This window comes from Ylistrum balloti, unplaced genomic scaffold, assembly GCF_031769215.1.
Source record: "Ylistrum balloti isolate Yb309-2 unplaced genomic scaffold, AGI_CSIRO_Ybal_v1 Utg370016, whole genome shotgun sequence".
Lineage (NCBI taxonomy): Eukaryota > Metazoa > Mollusca > Bivalvia > Pectinida > Pectinidae > Ylistrum > Ylistrum balloti.
The window spans coordinates 152225-175109 of record NW_026782086.1 but is presented as its reverse complement, the minus strand read 5'-3'; the positions used below and the strand labels follow the sequence as shown (position 1 = coordinate 175109).

At 34.7% G+C, this 22885-nt stretch overlaps 1 protein-coding gene across 1 annotated transcript; it reads right to left on the bottom strand.

Annotated features, from left to right (window-relative positions):
* Positions 1-17: 17 nt before the first annotated feature.
* Positions 18-22852, bottom strand: LOC132548505 (guanine nucleotide exchange protein smcr8a-like). Its single transcript, XM_060212372.1, has 26 exons — positions 22790-22852; positions 20475-20723; positions 20105-20196; positions 19480-19546; positions 19216-19298; positions 18662-18707; positions 18277-18361; positions 17200-17348; positions 16675-16813; positions 16115-16179; positions 15334-15450; positions 14190-14247; positions 13773-13842; positions 12745-12820; positions 12284-12396; positions 11446-12029; positions 10838-10892; positions 10446-10504; positions 10021-10183; positions 8865-9009; positions 7247-7303; positions 4497-4576; positions 4057-4134; positions 2533-2632; positions 2177-2240; positions 18-1833 (listed from the first exon to the last, which is right to left on the bottom strand). The coding sequence occupies exons 2-26, from the start codon at positions 20661-20663 to the stop codon at positions 1775-1777; spliced, it is 2793 nt and encodes a 930-aa protein (XP_060068355.1). The 5' UTR covers positions 20664-20723; positions 22790-22852; the 3' UTR covers positions 18-1774.
* Positions 22853-22885: the final 33 nt, after the last annotated feature.

Below are 22885 nucleotides of genomic sequence, written 5' to 3'. Positions count from 1 at the left end.
TGTCTGTGTATATTTCATTACAATTTTCTAAAAATAAAATCAACTTAAATGTGAGTCAATATTAAGTTAAAATAATTATTACCTTTAACACCATTTATCACTATTAAAGTGGAGACAAGACAAATTTGTCATAAAAATAAAATATGCATAGATTTGAATGTTTATGACCGCTGAAATAGATTAAAACACTTTAATCTATTTCTCCAATTAAACCGATCCCTCTTTCCAAACGGGGTTAGACAACAACAGACATGGGTTATAGCATTATATGCTGCCTGTCATGCAACCAAAATCTATTTCCCCACCCCAACTCCCGCACTTTTTAGCTCAATGCAGAAACGCAAGTTTCTGGGACAGTAATTCAAATTGTAATAGCATACATAAAGAAACAAAGACAGGTGTCCCTAGACTATAAGTGATGTAGTACAGTAAATAAACAGTAGGCAAGATAAAGTTCTTACTAATGGAATGGTACTATTTGGTTTATAGCATGCGTCAACAACCTTGTTCATGACTGTTTGCTGGACCACAACGTAAAGCAATATTATCAAATGAAATATACAAGTCCATAATTGAAATATGAATTTGAAAGGGAATAAGTTCCCTGTTGAGGCTGGTTATGAAGATGCTGGACTAAAATTATCCATTCGAAAAAATGGGAATAATGAAAAAGATGTATTTTATGACAAGTTGGCTTGAATTTGTATTCAAAGCTACACAATTAAAGCAACAAACATAATATTCTTGGACGACCTATCACTGATGTTTGAAGCATATTCATTTACCTAATATCTTAATCATTTATTACTAAAATTAATCAACTTCTGAAATATTCAAATATTTCCTGAAAGATACAAACTTTGGAGTGTGGAATACAGTTGGGATCCATGTCAAGCCCTCAAAATTATAATTTATGACTATTTCAACATAACATTTAACTCTACAACACAAAATAATAACAATTTGGCACTCTATACTCTGTACACTGTATATGTATTGCACTACCCAATGTTCATCTATAACACTTAATTTAAAACATTTTTAAATATACTTCATTGCTCTTCATAAAACAATCCTTTTCTCGATCATCTATAAAGAATTGCTAGACTGAATAGTTGTGATCTCTTCTACTTTCCTGGGTGAACACAAGCAATGTTGTCACAAACCTAAAACCCATCCTCAATTCTGGATCTTATGATGTCTTAGTTCACTTGTGTCTTTTGTACAATCTTCAATATGACATGGTTGAAGCAGCAGCTCCTTAAGATTCCATCAACCTATTGTATAAAGTTGAACATTTTTCTAGTCCTCCTGAAGTGCCAGCCTGCACCAGCCGGTAGATGTACAAACATCTTATAAGGACATCTATGATAATATTTCATTTGTGAAAATGTCCTCCACCTTCCCTGCATAGAAAATGTATCTCTAATTTTCAAATTACCAGTACCTCAATAGAATTTGGGCAAACATTATACGAAAACATCTTGTTTCATGTTTAAATATAAAACAGATCAATTATTGAAGGAGGAGTATATCATTTCATATCAAGTGTAAAAGTAGAAAGTTTTACTTCTTCAGAATTGATATATTCTGAAAACATGACATATTTGCATGCTATATTACTTGTAAAAAAACCATTGGAATGTATAAGGTGAAAAAAGTGACAACAAGATCATTACAAAAACTACCGAGACCCATCATCTCCTATAAATGTAGGGAATGCTCTTCGGAAATTCTATGTAACTTTGAAGACAATATATGAAGAATCTAGGATTTAGCATTTGAATGTTTGACAGTTTTGGTTCCGTAGAAGAAGAGGTCTGACTGGCACACCTGTAACATAAAATTGATCTGGTGATATCCCCTTCATCAGAACAGCACTATTATAGCAGATTTAGATAAACAATGGACACATGGACAAAGATTATTTTCAAAATGGTAGGGTGATCTCCCCTTTCACCTCGGCAAAAAGGATTCAATTCCCCATAACCACCCCATCCAACAAGAACAGAAGTCAGGTATACTACTTATCAACACCAGCTTTCCTTTCACAGTACCAGCCATTGTGTACTTCCATCCCTGACCCAACCAAAGTGAATAGTTAAAGTTGATATGCTGCTGACTCGCAAACATGAAAAGAAACAGATAAACAGCAATGAGAGAGAGATGGGCATACCTGTATTACTAGTGGTGTAGTAGTGGTTCTCAATATGCTGATGTTTAATCATCTCTGCCAGGTACTGTGATATAAAAACGGCAATCAGTCATACAAGTCATTAAAAAACAGCCACAATAATCAAAGGCCTACACAACAAAATATAAAACTATTTTCCGAATTTGGAATCATTAGAACAGCAATTTAATATGCGTTTTATGCAGTACAATGTGACATATTTGACATTATCAACGGACACTACTTCCCCTCAAAATTACAACTTACCATGTACTTGGATACGACACTACTTATAAAACAAGCACATCAGTAGACTATCAAACCACTTATACAACAAGCACATCAATAGACTACCATACCTGTATAATAATAGCATCACCGTCCAGTGCCCCTAACTTGGTGAGGAAGGCCACAACAGTCTGTTGGAATGACTTGCTGCGAGCATGTAGACTGTAACCACTGAAGAAAAAACATAATCAATATGATAATAATGGTCTTTATGTACAACTTTGCTTTTTTAAAAACTTTTTCAGATATGATCAAAGGATCCTTGAGGGATATGATGCCCACAATCATTTGATCTTAATTACAACAAAGTTCTTCATCGGTTTAATCTTTTCCCATCTTTATGGTCAATTAAAAAAATGAAATAGGCACAACCAGTGACCAAGACAGATGGGAAGTAATTTAAACAGTCCAGCATCTGAAGGTGGTGAGATATTCAAATGAAAATACTACTGTACATTGATGGTGGGGTAGCCAAAAATATAATGATAAGAAAAAGTGCCTAAAACCCTTCCTAAACTTGATACATTTTTCATTTCATTTTGGTTATGAACCTATCAAAAATGTGTCTGTCTGGCATCATTTGAACATTATACATCAGATAGGTCACATGTTGACCTAGGTGATGAGATGTGTAATGTACCAAAAATTAAGTAACTTTGACCTATACTTTGATTGACCTTTGACCTACAAGTTGAAAGTTTGTTAAGGCCTATCTCCCACACTACTTATCACCAGAACTTATTGCTAAGTATATGGATTCATCTAGTTTTAGCCATGGGTTCACTTGCATTGAAGAAAATGCATACTTGCCTGTCAAACAAGATGGATATTGCAGAATTTAATGTTTTAATAAACTTTATTTATTTTACAACAATTGCGAAACAAGTTATGTCAACTTATGCTAATCACTCTTGTTGGCCCGGATGTAAGTGCTCAAGGGGTCTTATTGTGGGAGGAAACCGGAGTACCCGGCGAAAACCCATGTGGTCGGGCAGGTGACCCCTTACCTTTTCACGTCCGTTGCGGGAATCGAACCCCAGTTTTACATTTATACCACAAAATACAGTTCAATCATGTTATAAGAGATATCTATAGAGTCATCAAATGAAATTTATCTGGTAATAATATAGCACCAATTATATTATTTATTCATCATCAGTGCAATTCTTGGAATATAATTTCATATTTCGAATGAGTTTGTAACTTGTTGAATTTTCTGGTTTTCTGAGCATTTTTTTCTGTTTTTTTTTTTCTAACAAGTTCAGCATGGCTGATTTCTGTTTACTAGCCAAGTGGAAAACCAAAACAGTTTCTGATTGTAAAAAATTTAACCGGTGAGTTTGGTTACTGGGTATATTCCCCTGAGCAGCTTTGTAATAATTGGTGGCTACCTCATGGAAGATCATTTGGGAGGTCTAGCTGTCACATGACACGACTACCATAGTACAGGGTGACCACAGTCTGTGGTCTTAGCCTAGATCTGGTAAACACAAACCAACCAAAGACAGAAATAAAACACAGATCTTCATTTGAGGTTACAATCAAGCTTTTTCACTTATACTGAAACATTTATCTTGAGATAAGTCTTTGCTTACCTTGCATAAGTGCCAGCTGTCCCCAGACAGAAGAGGTGGAAGAAAATGAAAGCTTTTGATGAGATTTCTGACAGCAGTCTGTGGAACAAACACAAATCTACTAAAATCATCTTTCAGAAAAAAAATCCACTAGTAATCAGAACTCAGATATTAACAGCTTAGTGACATTTAAATACGGTTTTGTCATACATTTGAACATTTTTTGCCCAAGCTTGCCACTATTTTATGGGGGTTAGGGGGTTGAAATTAAGTGTTTCAAAAGCCAAAATCTGAGGTACATCTATTGTGAGTTGTGTTTGAAGATGTGAAGTTTTGATCTTTTCTATTTTAATATGGTACAGGTTTGCAGGTTTTTCAACAAAAAAAACAAAAAACATCAGAACTATATCTTTTTTCAAATGCTGTATGAATTATGATTTAAATGTATGTAAAATTCTTACCCTTTAACATATGCGAGTAAGGCATCTGACTCGAACTTGAATGATTTTTTCTTGTTAATGAGTAGTGTGAGAAAACTTCCCTGAAACATAAACAGTTGCTAAAGTTCAGAAACTTTATAACTCAACACATTGAATCTACATGTATAATTTTCTAAATTGAGTACACACGCTCTTTTGGGTTCCAATGACACAACTTACCATAACAACACAATGCTCCTCTCACATCAGTACCCAATCATGATTAGTTGATCAGAAACAAGTACAAATCTCATAAACAGAACAAGAGGCCAATAGGGCCTGTATCGATCACCTGGATCTTAAAGTCCATCAATGGTATATAGGCCCATAGGTTGGGTATTTCAAATATTTCTAAATTAAAGCTAAGTCACTTAACTTTTTTGATGGGGCAAGACCTATTGGTAAATTTTTATATCACGACTCCTTCTCGATTATATGGTTATCTGGTTGGTATTGCCACTATGGTATGTAAAAAAAAAAAATGACCAAGAAATAATGTCCCTAGAGGTGTGCCACACACAAGGGTCAATTATTACATAACAAATGTGTATTATCTCTTGATGCAAAGCAATTCTAAATGTGTATATATATATACACACCTTGCTATGGGGTAGGGATTTCACCTGTTTCAGCGGGTGGGGCCAGATACCTAAAAATGCTATAGATGGTTATTTGTAAGAGATCTCAATGGATTCAGAGATATAACCCAGAAATGAAGTCCAGAGGGGTGGAGCCTCATCCAAGGGCCAGTTCTTACATCAGTAATATGTTTATCTCTTGATGCCCAAAATGGCTATATATGGTCATGGAGTGGGGATCTTAACTGTTTCAAAGACATAACATATTTCCCTTATTGAGCCCCTTTCCTCCTGCCCTAGGGGGCCAAGACCCATCATTTAAAAAAAAATGGTTCCCTTTTGCCCAAAACATGCTACAGATCAAATTTGGACCAAAATCCAATCATTCCTACAGGAGGAGTAGGATTTTAAAGAACTTGCAAAATTTCACCTTTTGGACAACATTGCATTAACAGTCAACATCAATCCCAATCAGCAAAAATGAAAGGTACAACCCCAAGAGATTTCAGAGGATCTTGGCACCCACCATTTTTTATCTCAAATTTGTTTGCTAAAAGTTAGATATTTTCTCTTATTTTCTCTTATTGGCTCTTAATTATATGAAATTTGAGAAATCCTAAGAAATAGCAACAGTAATCTTTAACAGTCAAACAAAAGATTGTTGTGATCTTGTTTTTCTGATCATCCCTAAAATCAAAAGAGCACAACTATGGACCATGAAAGATCCATTCAGCACTTCTCAAGAAATAGTGAAACAAGATGCCGCAAAGCGTGGCATTATCCCCCGTGCACAGGTGTTGGTATGGAACCCAAATATGCTATATATAGCACTGTAATAATTTGAGACTTCACACACTTATGTATCAGTTCTTTGCACGTGAAGGTCTATTACAGTGAAAGCACTAGTAGAAAATAATAAACTCACATCTCCTCAACTTCATCATTATAGATATACATATAGAGATATAATTGAAAATATAGAATCAACACAACAAATGTATTTCAGTAACGTTTTCAGGCATAACGGCTATCTTCAAGCAACAAAAGATTTACTATGTAAGAGATGTAAAACATGTAATAATAATGATAATGATCACACTCTGAGGGGCCAATGCCTTGAAGTTGTAGCTCAGAAAAAGCCTTCTTTTGAGGTTTTTAACTATATTTTTGCAAAAACTGAAAAAACATAATAAAAAAATGAAATGTTGTTAATAGCAAAAGGGTCAACTATGGCACTAAGTTAATATGTGCAGAAAGTTTTGTGAAGTTGAGTGAAACAGTTTGGAAGATATAGCCTGGAAAAGCCTCTTTTTGTGTTATCTGACTATGTTTCCATGGAAACAGAAAAAAACCATATAAAGTGAAATGACAGCAAAAGCAAAAGGCACAAATAGGGCACCCACTTAATATGTGCAGAAAGTTTTGTGAAGTTGAGTTGAACGGTTTGGAAGTTATTGATCGAAAAAGCCCTCTTTTGGTGTTTTCTGACTATGTTTCCTTGGTAACAGAAAAAAATATAAAAAGAGAAATGTCGACAATAGCAAAAGGCACAACTAGGGCAATGACTTAATATGTGCAGAAAGTTTTGTGAAGTTGAGTTGAACGGTTTGGAAGTTATAGATCGGAAAAGCCCTTTTTGGTGTTTTCTGACAAAGTTTCCTTGGTAACCGAAAAAATATAAAAAGTTAAATGTCGCCATTAGCAAAAGGCACAACTAGGGCACCAACTTAATGTATATAGGAAATTTTGTGAAGTTGAGTTGAACAGTTTCGAAGTTATAGCCCGGAAAAGCACTTGGACGGACGGATGGCAGGACGGACGGACGGACGGACGGAGCCCAGTGTCAGTTCGACTGTCCTTAAACAATCCTTTTTTTTATCCCCCGCAAACGCGTTTCGCGAGGGATAAAAAAAAGGATTGTTTAAGGACAGTCGAACTGACACTGCGATTTGAACAGCCTAACTTCTATTGATAGTATGTTAAAAACAACACATTCATTTAAAAAGTAAGAACAACTGATACCTAAAATTCAAAAGGCAAATGATATTAAATTCACAAAATAGTTAAAAGAAATTCTACATTTAAGATACACTGATGATATCTACATCATGTATATTAGTTTTACAGTACAGGTATAATGTTAAATTGTCTCACCTGATAGGTCGGAGAAAGCAGAACTCTCCTGTCTACATCAAATATGGTAACAAACCGCTAAAAGGAAGAAAGATCAATTAAGTATGAAATCTAATTATAACGTCCCATATTTCATCTTCAATCTCTTTTTATATAAAAATTTTACTTTGTCATGGATATTAATGTTGCACTACATGTACAGTTGTATCACACAGTGCATACATCATGTGCAGATCATGCACACACATGCACAATACAGTATCCTGCACAGAACAGTGCAATAGAATCACATATTTTGGTGCAGTTTGGTAAAGTTGGTTGGCTAATATCATCAACTGAAAATGAAATGGAAAACCCATGTAATTATTACTAAACAGCGATCATTAGAGTATTAAGATTGATCAGTTATTATAAAGGTCATTTTCAATTCTACAAGTTTTGAGATAACACTGAATCTACATTAATTAGTCTTATCGTATGTAGTTTCACATCTCAAGGAGAGGCAAATCGTGTAGTCCAGACTTTGTTGTACTCTTGTATATTTAGAAAATAAATTAACCTTATCCCAAACTTACTTACAAGTCATTTCTTGATATATATCAACCTTGATAGAATCACACAATAATGCGATAAAACCGCACCAAAGTGTGAGAGCTTATTTCATCCAATTTTCCTATCATGCAGATATCATACATACATCGCACATTTGTGTAACATTGTGTGATCCCACAACTGTACATAAATAAAGTCAAAAATGTCATCACAATGAAATATAGGTTTCACTCATGATCTTGTCAAATGATTATGATCTGCATATCTTACAATGATATGATTGTTATAGGTCAGTCTACACTGCAAAATATAGTTAGCGTTCCTTCCGACAGGTCACATGATCTAGAAATGTAGCAGTTGTTAACACTCCTCACCAGTGAAACTTTTCCTGTATATCACACAACCTAGTTTTATTTACCTTGGTACATTTTGTAAATTATCAAAAATAACACTTAGCCATATCTGGGAGCAGTTGTAACTAGCTGTACATAAGTTCTTATTTATATCATAATCACTCAGATTTCCAGTAAGAGCTCATTTTTCGCTGAACAAATACGAATTATACAATAATAATTCCAAGTGATATTAATAGTAACAGTAACTAATTAGCATCAGTGCTATTCATTTCAACATTACAGAACTACGCCCATGTTTTCTTTATTTCTATGATGTTATTACTATCATTGAATACATCTCAGAAACTACGACATACTTCTAAGATAAGTCCTCTAAAGCCATGACGGCCCATGTTGTTTGAGATGTTGAACCACCATGAGTAGTAAAAGCTGTGTATTCAATTGTTCATGCATTCGCATTTGGCTAACACAGTAGCTCTAACGTTTTCATTATAAATGACACAAAATACATAGAAAGATTGAACAACATGCAAACACAGTGATGTGTCAGCCAGTGCACACAGCCACTGTAAACGAGACATCATCAGAATGTTGACATTGCAAAAATGTATCTTCTTGTGAATATACTAATGAGCTTAGGACTTAGGAGCAGCACTTACTCCCATGTGATGTCTCTCTTTATTGTTTTAATCCTGAGTATGAAAAGTTTTCGTGATATAAAAGTGTTATACCTTGAACGCTGGAGTGATCAATCGGTCCATTGGTTTCTTCTCTGGCCGACACACACCCACAAGTTTCATTCCTCCAAGGTCTGTGATTTTGGGCAGGTGAGAAAGCCACGTGAGACAGCTGTTAGGATGGGCACCACCTGGACACCTGTTTAGTAAAGTATTGATGCTACATCACTCTTAGTTTTTATCAGAAAATTTCATACTTAAACATTAATTTCTGTTGGTTGGAATTTTGAACTTGACATAATAAAATGATGAAATCCACAACCACACATAACACAAAGCATGTCATCCCCATGCAACAGACGACCATTTAGACCTAAAAGATTAATGTTTGGAACATGTTGATCAGCTGATCCACACAACCTAATTGTTGAGTGAATTGATCATTGACACCAGTGTACAAACCATGGTTCTGACCTCCTTACCTTGGGTTGTTTGATCACTGACACCAGTGTACAAACCATGGTTCTGACCTCCTTACCTTGGGTTGTTTGATCACTGACACCAGTGTACAAACCATGGTTCTGACCTCCTTACCTTGGGTTGTTTGATCACTGACACCAGTGTACAAACCATGGTTCTGACCTCCTTACCTTGGGTTGTTTGATCACTGACACCAGTGTACAAACCATGGTTCTGACCTCCTTACCTTGGGTTGTTTGATCACTGACACCAGTGTACAAACCATGGTTCTAACCTCCTTACCTTGGGTTGTTTGATCACTGACACCAGTGTACAAACCATGGTTCTAACCTCCTTACCTTGGGTTGTTTGATCACTGACACCAGTGTACAAACCATGGTTCTAACCTCCTTACCTTGGGTTGTTAGATCATTGACACCAGTGTACAAACCATGGTTCTGACCTCCTTACCTTGGGTTGTTTGATCACTGACACCAGTGTACAAACCATGGTTCTGACCTCCTTACCTTGGGTTGTTTGATCACTGACACCAGTGTACAAACCATGGTTCTGACCTCCTTACCTTGGGTTGTTTGATCACTGACACCAGTGTACAAACCATGGTTCTGACCTCCTTACCTTGGGTTGTTTGATCACTGACACCAGTGTACAAACCATGGTTCTGACCTCCTTACCTTGGGTTGTTTGATCACTGACACCAGTGTACAAACCATGGTTCTGACCTCCTTACCTTGGGTTGTTGGGTAGAAAATGCTGGAGGGCACGTACTATTTCTTTGACATCTTTTTCAAATGTTGCTGTTGCTATGACAATTACTGGTCGGCCTGACAACAGACTGTATATCACATGATGCATGTTGCTGTAGTTATTCAACAGTTTGTAAATACCCTGCGCTGGAAACAAAACAATATTGTAATAACATATTTGTAATTTTCTATAGATATTAACATTCATACTAACATTCATTTCAGTTTTTTTGGTGTAAAACAACAAAAATTAGACTACAAGTAAAACCAAAAATAAATAACATCTTTTCCACCATCTCAGTGATAACATACTAGGCAATGATTTTGTTATCAGTTTCACTTTCTGATTAGGAGTATTAAGGTACCAGTAATGGTGATGAAATGATAAGCAACAGATTAAAGTGTTTACCTGAGTTTAGACTTTCTTTGGAAGTTGACAGACTACTAAGCAGCTTGGATGAGGAGCAGCTGAAATACAAATGGTAATCATTTGGAATAGATAGAAGGTTACTAAGCAACCATTATTGGGAGAAGATAGACATCAAAGCTACCAATAAACACCATATATAGATCAGCAGTTTACAACTTAACCACTGGAAGGGGTGGACCCCAATACCTGGTACAGAATTTTGTATTTAAACTCTCAGAACTTTTACTTGCAAGACAGAAGAATGTCTGTATTTTGTATATAAATCTCTGAACATGTATACAGAGTGTTTACTTGCAATTCATTAATTTATTTATTTATTCAAAGGGTTTTCTGTCCACTGTTATGGCCTTTCAGTTGATGAACTAACTTACAAAGCAGTAGAACTGTCTGTATTGCTTTCATCTAATTGTTGAGAACTTGTGGAATCTACAAACAATATAAAATAGTTAGTATAAAACAGGTAAGACATTCAAAAGGATCTACGTGATACACGCTCCCCTTTGGTGATCAGTGAAAACAGGTTTATCTGAAATTTTTGATGGAGTTTTAATATGTTCACTGGAGGAGTGGAGTAATATAGTAGGTTCGTTTATAATTTGAACACAAGTCACTTTTATTTTGATCATCGAGTTACACAACCTTCCAAATTATTTGGATGACCAAAAATGTCATTTTATGGATTTCAAACACAAATCTTTCCCTTTTATGTCAGCTCAGTGCAATTCAGGGTATTTTTGAGCAGAAAAAAACACTAATCTTCATATTTTGCTCTACTTCCATGGAGCCAAGAACGGTTGCTTTGACAATATAAAGCTTGATGCAGGGAATTTGCTACAGTAAATGTGGCACAAAATGTGAAGATAAGCTCTCAAAGTTGCATGGAATTGCATCATTTGTCTTAAAAAGGTGGAATTCTCCTTTATTCAAAATTGTTTAAACTTCAATAATAAGTGAACAGGAAACATTTTAATCAACATACCTGGCAGATCTCTAAAATTCAACGGTAAAGATTGCTGTTGAAGGTTCAGTTTTTCAAAATCTGTTTGACATCCAAATCCTTCAGTGTCTTTAGGACAACCATTTCTTATATCACATTTTCCTAGCTTTGATTCACCATGGGTACCTTGCAGGTCTGTTTTTACATCTCCTGTTGAGTTATCAGCTTGTAACTTAAAACCTTCACTATCCGCTGAAGGTGTAACTGTCTCGCCACTGCTCCAGGAACATGTACATAATGTATGACCCTGACATCCAGACTGATCCACTTTACATCCACGACACACTGTCACAGACTCTAGGTGGGGAAGGTTTCTCCCATGTGCCAGAGAGTTTACGTGGGCTGGACTCTTATTTTGCCCCACATTTGGATTACTTGCAGAATGAAGTTTACTAAACAATGATTCTTGATTTTCATTTAAAAGAGTTTTATCAAGGGAGGAGGAGGATTCATCCAATCTTGAAATGAATGAGAAATCTGAGGAAAAAGACGTAGCCTCTGTGTCTGAAGTCTGTACAGATTCTGATCCTTCCTCACTGTTTCGTCTGAAGTCTCTGGTACTATAACTAAAAAAAAGTTAGAAATCTGATTACATACATTTGACACAATAATGCAGTTGATAAAGATACTAAATTGAAACTATACAGATAAACCTCGCCTTTACAAAACAGACATTTTACTTACAAATTGATTATACAAGGTAATGGCATAATCTCACATCTATTAAGAGCTTCAAGAAATGGAGGAAGGAGAGAGGACAATTTTTCTACTTAGGATTTATTGTCTTTCAAGATAAGTTTATCAAAGACCAGTAACCTACCTTGAGAATGACCCTTCTATACTGCTGACAGACACTAGAGACTCAGAATCATCCATATCTGGGATGGACCTGAAGGAACTTGCTGCCGACTTATAACTCTCTAAAGTGTCATTCTGTAGAAAGAAATCACATATAAAGGTCGAGATTGGTGTTCCGCTCAATCCACAAGAGGTAAACAGGGATATTCAGCATAAGTTCAAATTTCATATCATGGTTATTTTTTAATCACAAATGGATCTACTTCTATCCTTAAGAGAAATTGTACACATCAATTCACTACATAAACAAACATACAATATTTAATTTGTGGAAATCCTATATAAATCTAGCTAGATCAATTTTAAAAAAACTATAAATGTTTATCAACAATAATCTGATCATTGCTGATATCATATATACTACTAAAACTTAACACCATCCCCCAGACCTTCAATAAATGTCAATGTTTCAGTAAAACTTACAGACGCCCATCTGGTCAGCAGTCTGTTTGGTATCACCCTTGACCGCTGGAAACTGCAGCAGGACCCAACACACAGTCTATACAGAAACAAGATCAAAGATAACATGTTCTGTGATCAGATCTGTCAAAATATCCACATTTTTCAAACTAGAATCAGAACATCAAGAGATTGTAGAAGACAAAAATTGATCACCTGAATCTCTTACTTGACTTTACAAGAGATCTCAGAGGAATCTCGCTTCCCATCGATGTACTAACTTCATTTGTGATATATTTCTAAGATCTTAGCTTCCAAAATGATAGTCATTTCAGTCATTACACAAGCAAATAAAAAGTGTGTAGAAATTTTAAAAACTAAATGTATGAGCATGATAGAAATTGTTCATTCAAAGAGAAGTTGTCAGCTGATCTACCGACTTGATCAGTGATGTGTAACCGACATTTACTTGTCAAATTCTTCTGGTTATCTAGTAAAACTCTGGATTGCCAGGCAACCACTTTTGTCTTTAAACCAGTTTAAAATTCAATTATGAAACTAGAAAATGTCTGTAAGACATGAATGCCCCCGCCCCCCATGTGAAATAATAGTGAAAGGTCCGAATGAAGTTGTTAGGTGGTATATACTGATTTGGGACGGGACGGGACGGGACGGGATGGGACAGGACGCGACGCGACGCAACGCAACGGGATGGGACGCGACGGGACGGGACGGACGGACATGGGCAACGCTATATGCTCCCGGCCATAAATGGCTGGGGCATAAAAATAACATATTAAAGGAACCTTCATACTATAAAGGTGGTTATTTCCCAAGGGTTAAACAATGGCTGATGGACAGATAGATGACAAGACAGAAGCAAACAGCAATTTGAACAACATACCATCTGATGGTGAATGACTAGAAAGGGATGGAAACATTTGTATGAAGAGAAGAAAGTAAACTCACTGTTAAAAAGTAATCATGGTACAAGAAGAGATTGAAAAATGAGTATATCCATCTCCTCATTATACAAACAGACCAACACCTACTTGTCAACATCACTCATGAAGTTACAGGCCACGAAGTTAGTACCAAACATCAACACACCAGAGAGAGGATCTACAAACAAACCATACTTTCCACATTAGATATTTTGCCAACTGTTCAAGCATTTTGTTGAAAAAACTAACTTGTAATTTGACTCAATGTTACCTGTTACATAAATTAATTACAATGAATGCAGCATGACCTTGTTTTCATATATCAGACAGTCTAACTTAAACAACGATATGACAGATATTTTGTTATATAGTTCATCAACAATAAGTTTAAGAGTACTTCTTGTATAATTACAGTATACACAGCACAATTAAAAATCTATCCAGATTACATATTTCAAATTTAAAAAGCTAGCGTTGTCTAGGTCAAATTGTGAATCTTGGTATTTAAGCGAAATGGTTCAATACCTAGACTGTTGGCCTCCTCTCGCTCCACCTCCAGTACACACAGATCCTGTTGGAAATGCTGTCAAGTATAAACATGCATATAAATCACAGTAAGTATTCAGCATGCCAAACAGTGCGAACTTTTGGGAATTGCACAAAGAGTCATCACTAAAAAATAATTTACCTTGGCTTCTCATCTTGTTTGTTTTCTAATTGTTCAAACATTCTGCTGCCACCTACATTATATTTTCTCTGATTTTATATCAAAGTCTATGGATTGCTCGGAACTGGGATGAGGGGGCCCATGGACTCACACAAATATATGTTAAGATTTTAAACAAAGCATAGATGAATCAACTTTCACAGGCCAGTACATAGCTACCACCTAATGTATGTATAAAAGATCATCTATCTGACCTGTGTTCAGCATAAACTCATTTTCATTTCATCACTGCTTTCCACCTTTGAGTACATAATATTATCTGCCGAAAGCACTTTTTTCTTATCATACACCGTATACAGTACCTTAGAGCAAATACACTTCAAACTGGTCATTTGCCAGATGAAAATGACAGTGTAGTCATGTAACAACACATATGATTTCTCTAACTCACTGTGATATAAGAACGTCTTTTCAATTAAAGGAACTTTACATAATTCATCACATGATGGTAACTGATTCACTTTATATTGTCTGTGGAACCTATATCAATTACAAAGTTGCTGAAAACAACATCAGTTAGTACATTGTACATATTGGGCATAACTGCCTCATGAATCAGCACACTTGTTGAATGTAAAACAGTGTTATCCCTCATGGTGTGTCTACCATTTTTGTTTCTACCAGGAACAGGCAATAACTGTCAGTTATATAATAGTATATCCTTATTTTTCAAAAAAAAAAACAAACATAATTGATGTCTCGGGAAAATGTAAAGATCTGCATGGTGTGATGATTCCCTAAAAACGACTGACAGGAAATTGAGAAACTTTTCTCATGTTACGTTCTACACATCATGTTGGCATGAAGTCCTAGGTCACTGTGTTTAGTATATTAAAGATGTTCTTTTTTAAGTCACCTGTTCTGCAGCAGCATTTGTATATACTTCCAGGCATCTCCTATTTCACATCTTTGTACAACTCAAAAAAAATTACATAAACCAACCTTATGCATCTCTTTCAGCTTTTGAAATCCCTCCTTGAAGCCCCAAGAGCAGAGTTCATGTAATCCTCTGAGATGAAGGTCAAACTTCCGAGATCCAGCTATTTGAATTCGCTTCGGCTATAAAACATCAGACCATTTTTACAGTAACATGAGCCTGTCACAGACCTACACCACATACAGACATAGGAAAAAAGGATAAAAAATTTCTCTCTCCAATTGACTTGTGTGGTCTATAACAGTAGTCTAGAGGCAGTTAATTAAAGATTCACAAAATGTCTTGTCTACCCAAAATTGCGTAGTCAGTATTCAAATCTAAAGAGATTCCTAGCTGCAAAATAGATACAGCTTCTAGAGGTCACACAAACACATACTGCTTAAATACTACCCGGTAACACTATGCTAATACACCATCACCTTAAAGACTTATTGTCAAAATGTCTGATAAATACAATCTTTCATTTCAGCTGTTGACAGAGTTGTAGGAAAACTGCAGTTCAACATATATCATGCTACACTTCACCAGAACATGAACTTAACCTCTAAAGCTCTCCTACAAAAATATATCAATCTAAAGTTATATTATTCACCCAAAACAAATAAAATGAAAGAAAAAAATATATAAAACACAATGGATGATGAATGACTTTTGGCTCATGAAGTTCCATGTCATAAACTTAATGAGTCTTCAACTCAGGTGGGATAATGAACACAGAAATCTATATTTTTACACTGGATATTCTACCAAACTACCTGTATTTACTTTCATTTATTACAAACTTACCTTATAGTTATTAATGTTGAAGAACATGAGACTTTCATTTTCCTTGCCTGCGCCATAAAGACCAGCTACAACAAAACATTGGAATATCAGCTGTTTTGTTCAATCGTTTTTGTATATATATAAGTACTAGAAGTACAATGCATCAATAGACTACTATCATGCTGTGGTACTGAAGTTTGTTCTAAACTTGTACAGTGGTTTGGTTTAGATATATACAGTGAAAAGGTACATATTAAAATAAAAGTAATGATGTACTACTTGAACACAAGGCAAACCTCTGTAGAATTTAAGAAATATCTAATTCAGGATTTTTGGAAATATAGATCCGACCATGCAGTCCAAAACAGCTACCAGGTAATAATTGTGTCCTCCATATCTAGAAGTAATACTGAAAAATTAATTCAAAAAGAAACATGTGAAATGAAATTTTAGAAAGATCAGTCCATCACTTTCTAAACTTAGGAAACAACAAAAATAAATTCTTAATAGATGGACTGACCAAGGACAGAAGGAAATTCTATAGACAATATCTATCTCCCATTAAAGAAACCTGGACATACAGAATTGTGTTAGGAGAACATCTGGACCCTCCATGTCTCTCAGACTGTTGGCTAGTTCAGACCTCTGTTTCTGTTGATCAGTCTTCACCTTAAAGTTCCCCTCTAGACGTGAAAATCTCTGTTCCAGTCTTTTATCAGTCTAAATATTTAGAGAAAAAAATTGAAAAACTTTGCTTTCATCATCTTATCTTTTGACTGTAGAATTATGAATATCTAATAGAGAAAACAGTAATTCTAAGAAAACATGTGTCAGTTATCATCTTTACATTCGCATAGCTTCTCTAGTCAGAGAAATCAAGCATTGGATAGACAAAATAACATCTACATATTTGAGATATGCATCACTATGAAAAGAAGGGGCATATACTTCTTCTCAAATCTTCTTTTACAGACAAAATAAAAATGCTTGTGACATACCAAATTCAAAGTCAAGGTGAAAGATCAACGGACTTTTGATGTGTTACCAATGTCAAGCTGTTCTGTTATTTTATTCATCATCCTTAGTTCTGTTACAGGTGTATTTACCATAGAAGCACAGATAGTGTTGAGGATGGATTTAACTTCAGTGATCACAGACTCCAGAGTTTTAAGATTCTGTAGAAGTTCCTTCTCACTAACTCCTGAGGAGGCTTGGGTATTATTCATCACTGTACGATAGTGAGGCAGTTCTTGTGCTGTAGATAAATAGTTTTGATTTAAAGGAAAGCAACAAAGTAGTTTGGAGCTGCTTGAAATAAACATTCAACTCTTAAACAATTTAGATTCATAGGTCTCATTTAGAAGGTAAAACCTGTTATATATCATTTCAATGATACAGATGTAAACTAAATCTTACCAGGTGAGCTTAAAAAAATAATAAAACAAAAATGAATAAACAAAAAATTGATTCAAGAGTTATGTCCCTTGAATATTTTCAATTACATGCAGGTTAATTTGTGCATCAATAGATTTTTGTGGGTAGATACAGAATGTGGGTAAAATAAAATTACAATTAATATATCTAAAATAAGGTAAGAAAGAGCAGTTTGTGCTACATAGATACTTTAAGTATGTGTCATAAATACTTAAAGCAAATACCACTCTCAGTGATAAGTACTTGTATGTTCTAATTAATTATATAACATACATCTTATACAATTGAAATTGATTAATGCTAGCACAGTGTAAAGAGAACCAAATTAGGGGAAACAATTCCTACATGTACATCAAATGAATCTCGAGGTTGCATAACGGTATGTTGTAATGGCTTTGAAGTCAAGTGCCACCCCTTTGTATTCTTCAAAAGGAGCATATCAGCCTGTGATTAATCAGTTTTTTCTCCTGGAACCAAGATTACTTTGTTTGAAACCTTCAATTTCGCCATGACATGTTCCAGGGGTGCAGAGAGCTAAGTGATCGTAACCCCTGGAGCATTGAGAATGTAAAAATCCATGTACTGGTTCTTAAGAAGAAGTTGATTAAAGGAAAAGTAAACGGCAGATGCTGGATTCCGCACCATAGCATGAGCTCACTTGCCCCTTGAGCAGTTTCACAGTGTACCATTTAACACTCTTAAAACCTACCTTTTCCAGGTTTTTAAAGATTATTCAATCAAGTACCTACCTTTAGTATACTCAAGGTCCATCAAATACCTGTCCACATCATTCTTAAACACCATCCTGTTACCATACTTAAAATATCTTGCAACCTGAAAAACCAAGACAATACAGACACCAAAATACACATCTTTTCAGGAAATATTATAATAATGTAGGGTTTCCAGAATTCTCTCCTCACCATTTTACAGTGCCTGGGGCAGAACTTTGGACATGGTTTCCCAATTATGAATCATGCTCTATTAAGTTTGATTATAACTACATTGCACTTTGATTTTTTTGTTTTGTTTTTAAGATAACAATTGGAATACTGTTTAAATAGCTATACTTTTATGTGTAACCATGAACCATCTCTGAGATTAAACACACAAGCTTTGAAAAAATATTCTCACCTTTTTAAGATGTGAGCTTAGTTCTTCATAAAAACACACTAATTTTCTGGAAATAAAAATCATATATATATTAAACACAAATGGTTCAATAAACTTTCATCCCAACCCCAAAATTAAACGACAGAATCAAAACTACTATGTGTATTTTTGTCCCTGTCATGAAGCACAAAACAGGGCACAGTACAGTATACATAAACTTACTGTAAAACTCACTTGTGTCAAACATGCTTGAATCTAATGCATCAGATAAGTTCAATGTTTTGTTCAGTCCTGACTTTTTCTCATCTTAATCTCAGTATATTAAACACAGATGATTTAGATACTGTTGAGTCAAAAAATATTTTGTTGTCCATACGTGTATATGTAAGTATTCCATTCTATCACAAATAGTTACCTCCCATTCAAATCAGTGACAGAAATCTCTAAAGATCTCTAAAAAAAATTCTATTCATTCCAAAAACATACATGAGTGAGTTGAAAGTTATATGAATGCATTCTGAAGGTCATTGTCATTATCATTTCATCAAATATTGGCAGGAAGAATTTTGGCAAACCTTTGGTCATTGGTGACATAGCTAACAGCAAATGGCCGAACATATCCTCGAGCTTGCTTGTCAAACAGGACAAAATGGTGAACCTGCATACAACAAACGATAAACATATTCATTACAATCACATACTAAGTGAATTTTAGAAAGTAGCTGTAATTATATATCATGTTAATTAAAAGGTTATTGTGCAGTTTTTGTGAAGAATAACTGTAATTATATAGCATTTAACAGAACTGGTCTGAGAGAGAATTACTGCTGTATACTCACAAAGGCATAAACACATTTACTGTTTTCAGACAGAATGACTTGGGAATCTTCTGTCATGTGAAATCCACTGGAATAAAAACAAACAAATCAGATAACTATTCAAAATGGTTTCCTTAAAGAGAAAATATAACAAAGTATCAAATTTGAAACTGGCCAGATGCTTGAAGAAATGAAAGTTTTCATAGTTGATAGTGAAAAAATTGGTATCTATGGTTCATTTGATGTAAATGCCAAATAAACACAAGACTTTTGTCACTATTTGTATTGCTCATAAGGAGTACTGAAATCTTCAGTTTTCATAAAGGAATTCAAAAGTCAAAGATGACAAAAAAGAATTCACTATGAAAATTGTCACTTGAAAAATATTATAAAGGTAGAATTCACGTGACTAAATAACACCACTGTCTAGCCACAATATCTATCATCCTTATTCAATTTCATAAAATCTATCAAATTTGTTAGGATATGTATGAGCCATTTTCAAATTATTTCAATGAAAAGAAAATGATTTTTCTGTTTACTTTCTTAAGAGACTGTAGCAAGTCTGGAACTTTACATGAAAGTTTTTCCAAAAAAGAAATTTGTGAAAATATATTTTATGGTCAATCTAACAGTAACTTCATACCCAGATGCTGCTGTTGCCTGGTCCACTGACATGATTCGTACAGCAAATTCACTGACATCAAAAAATCCAGCACCATCTTTAGGAATGGTTATCTATAAGTTAAACAAAAGTAATATAAAGTTTCAAGAACTCAACCATCCAAGAACTGTTTACAGATTGAAAAGCAAGAATAACGATAAGTTAACTTCATTTTATAATTTCATTTTTAAGTAATGCTACCATAAATATGCATTTATAATGATTTTTTTAGGACATTTTTGGTTTTTGGAAACAGGATGTGCACTATACATGCAAACAAGGCATATTCATAAAAGTTCACATAATGAGAACTTTTAAAATTTTGAATGGCTAACTTAACCAATCGACTTACCACAGGTTTGGGTCCCTCAAGTTCTGAGAATTCTGCGATGAGTATAAAATCTACATGAAGAGATTCTGTGTCAGTGGACAGTTTCCATGGATGCTGAATGATTTTAGTATTTTGTGAAAGGTAACTGGGAGGACTTCCCCAGTTATCTTCATCAAACTGAGAAGCGTAGGCAAGATCTGAACTGAACATGGTCCTGTTAGATCACAACAAGTGGAAACTGATTCTAGTTTGGTTCATCAACAACCATTCCTGTAAAATAAAGATACTAGCAAATATGATATACTGCCATAAACATTTTCAAAATCACATTTGAAAAAGTAAATCTTTCAAATTTCATTCATTGCATTCTAATCTGGTATTTTGTATTGGCTACTTAGAGGCTGCACCACAAAGTATGGAATAAATGCTTTCAGCTGTAGACAAGGTGGCCATCATCATGCATTGCATACTCCATGATGTGCATCTGAAAATTTTATTCAATGTTTATCTGCAGGCATCTTGTAATCAACATCCTTAGATCTCTTAGAGTGACTATATGTACCATTTCCTGCAAAAGTTGGCTAGCTGTGTATTTTATGATACATCCTTAAAGGCTTAAACATTTTCAGTCTAAAACCAAGCACCCCTAACCTGGTATTCAATGCATGCTTTTCACAATGCATTCCAAGCTAAACCCATAATTCATAAGACTAAATCCTTTTCTGGTTCTGGACTATTTCAATTAACATGATTTTAAAGTTTTTCATTCCTGGAACAGACATTAAAAAACATGCACCTACTACATTTTAGCGACAACTTTTACAACTTTCAACTCCAGCTCTCCAACTTGATCCATGTAACTTTGCATTACCCATGAAATTGAGTCAAACTAGGTCATTTCTGTTTGCAATTGTTCTTCATTCCAGGAACCTACAAGCAAAATATTGTGATCCCATACTAATTCTTGTTTTCAGACGAAAGTGCCTTACAGAAAAGCTGATGGATGGATGATGGACAATGCACCACTTGACTATTTGGCATAGGTGAAATAATCAACTTTCCAGATAGCATTAAAATCATGCATATTAAGTATCGGTGTAGTAGAACAAAGACTGAAATACAGTCCATTGTTAGGAATCCAAACCAAATTCATCAAGCTCAAGTGCAGAGAAGAGCTACTTGATTTGATTGTACTTTCTGATAAACAAATCAAGCTCAGTCAGATATGATGGAATTTAGTTCTGGATCTGCCATCCTAGGACATGTTATTCAACCAATCAAACAACATATTCATTATCAAGCACAATTTATATGTATTATCTATAGATCTTAATTTACATTGAATAAATAAATAATATAAATGACATTTAATTTCCAATTATGAAGACTTCATATAGTCATTATTTTGAAGACTACTTTATATCTGCTTGCTCCATCTTTTTCCTTCTTTCTTTTCCTCTTTCCATTTTTTTTTTTTTTTTTCAAATTTTTCTTTTCCTAATTAGTTGGCATTTCCCTTAAGTCAAGTGATAGAGTGTTCGACTAGAGAGTGTTCAGGAAAGGTTGCTAGTACAAACCTCACAAAAGGCAGAGCACCTTTCTTGCCTCGTCAACTGGAAATTTCCCTTTAGTCAAGTGATAGAGTGTTCAACTAGAGAGTGTTCAAGATGAGTAGAACATGTTTTCATTACTCCTTACTATTATATATTTTGTGTGCTTGACCACTTTAAGGGAATAAGTCATTTATATATACATACGAAGAACCTGACCTGTAATTTATCGTCTTTGAGGCCAATCTGAGCGTACAGGACACTTTATGAGTCTCAAACTAGTGAGAACTAAATTCCTTTTTGTCAGGCAGTTGCCATTCCTTACTCATTCCAGTTCTTTGTTGTTTTTTACATATATACATTGCTACTGAAGTCATTACAATTATTGTCTATTAATGATGTTGGCAATCAAGCAATATACAGATATATAGTCATAGGTACATTTTCCACTTATTCCTTACCGTCAATAGCCTAGATATACTTTTCATTTGTTCATGGTTAGTGTTACATAATGTACGCGGTTACTCGCTATTTGTATTCTCCATATTGCATGTCTGTAATGATACGAAACGTTAGAAATTAATAAACAAATTGACTAATCAATGGTCCTTTATAGAGAAGTAGAGTAAAGCTTATTTGTAAGCCTATATGATGCACTACTTCTGGTACTGTGGCTGATGTTATGTATGGTCCATCGTCCATCCTTGACAAAACATGTACATCATCTGATGAGTTATTGTCTTTTACTGTTTTCCGGAATATAAATCGTGCAAAATGTATATTTACCCAATTCTGAAGCAGATAAAATCTTGAATTCCAGTATTCTTTAATTGACAAAGCAAAATGCTTAGATCCTATTATCATTATAGCTGTGCGTTTTTG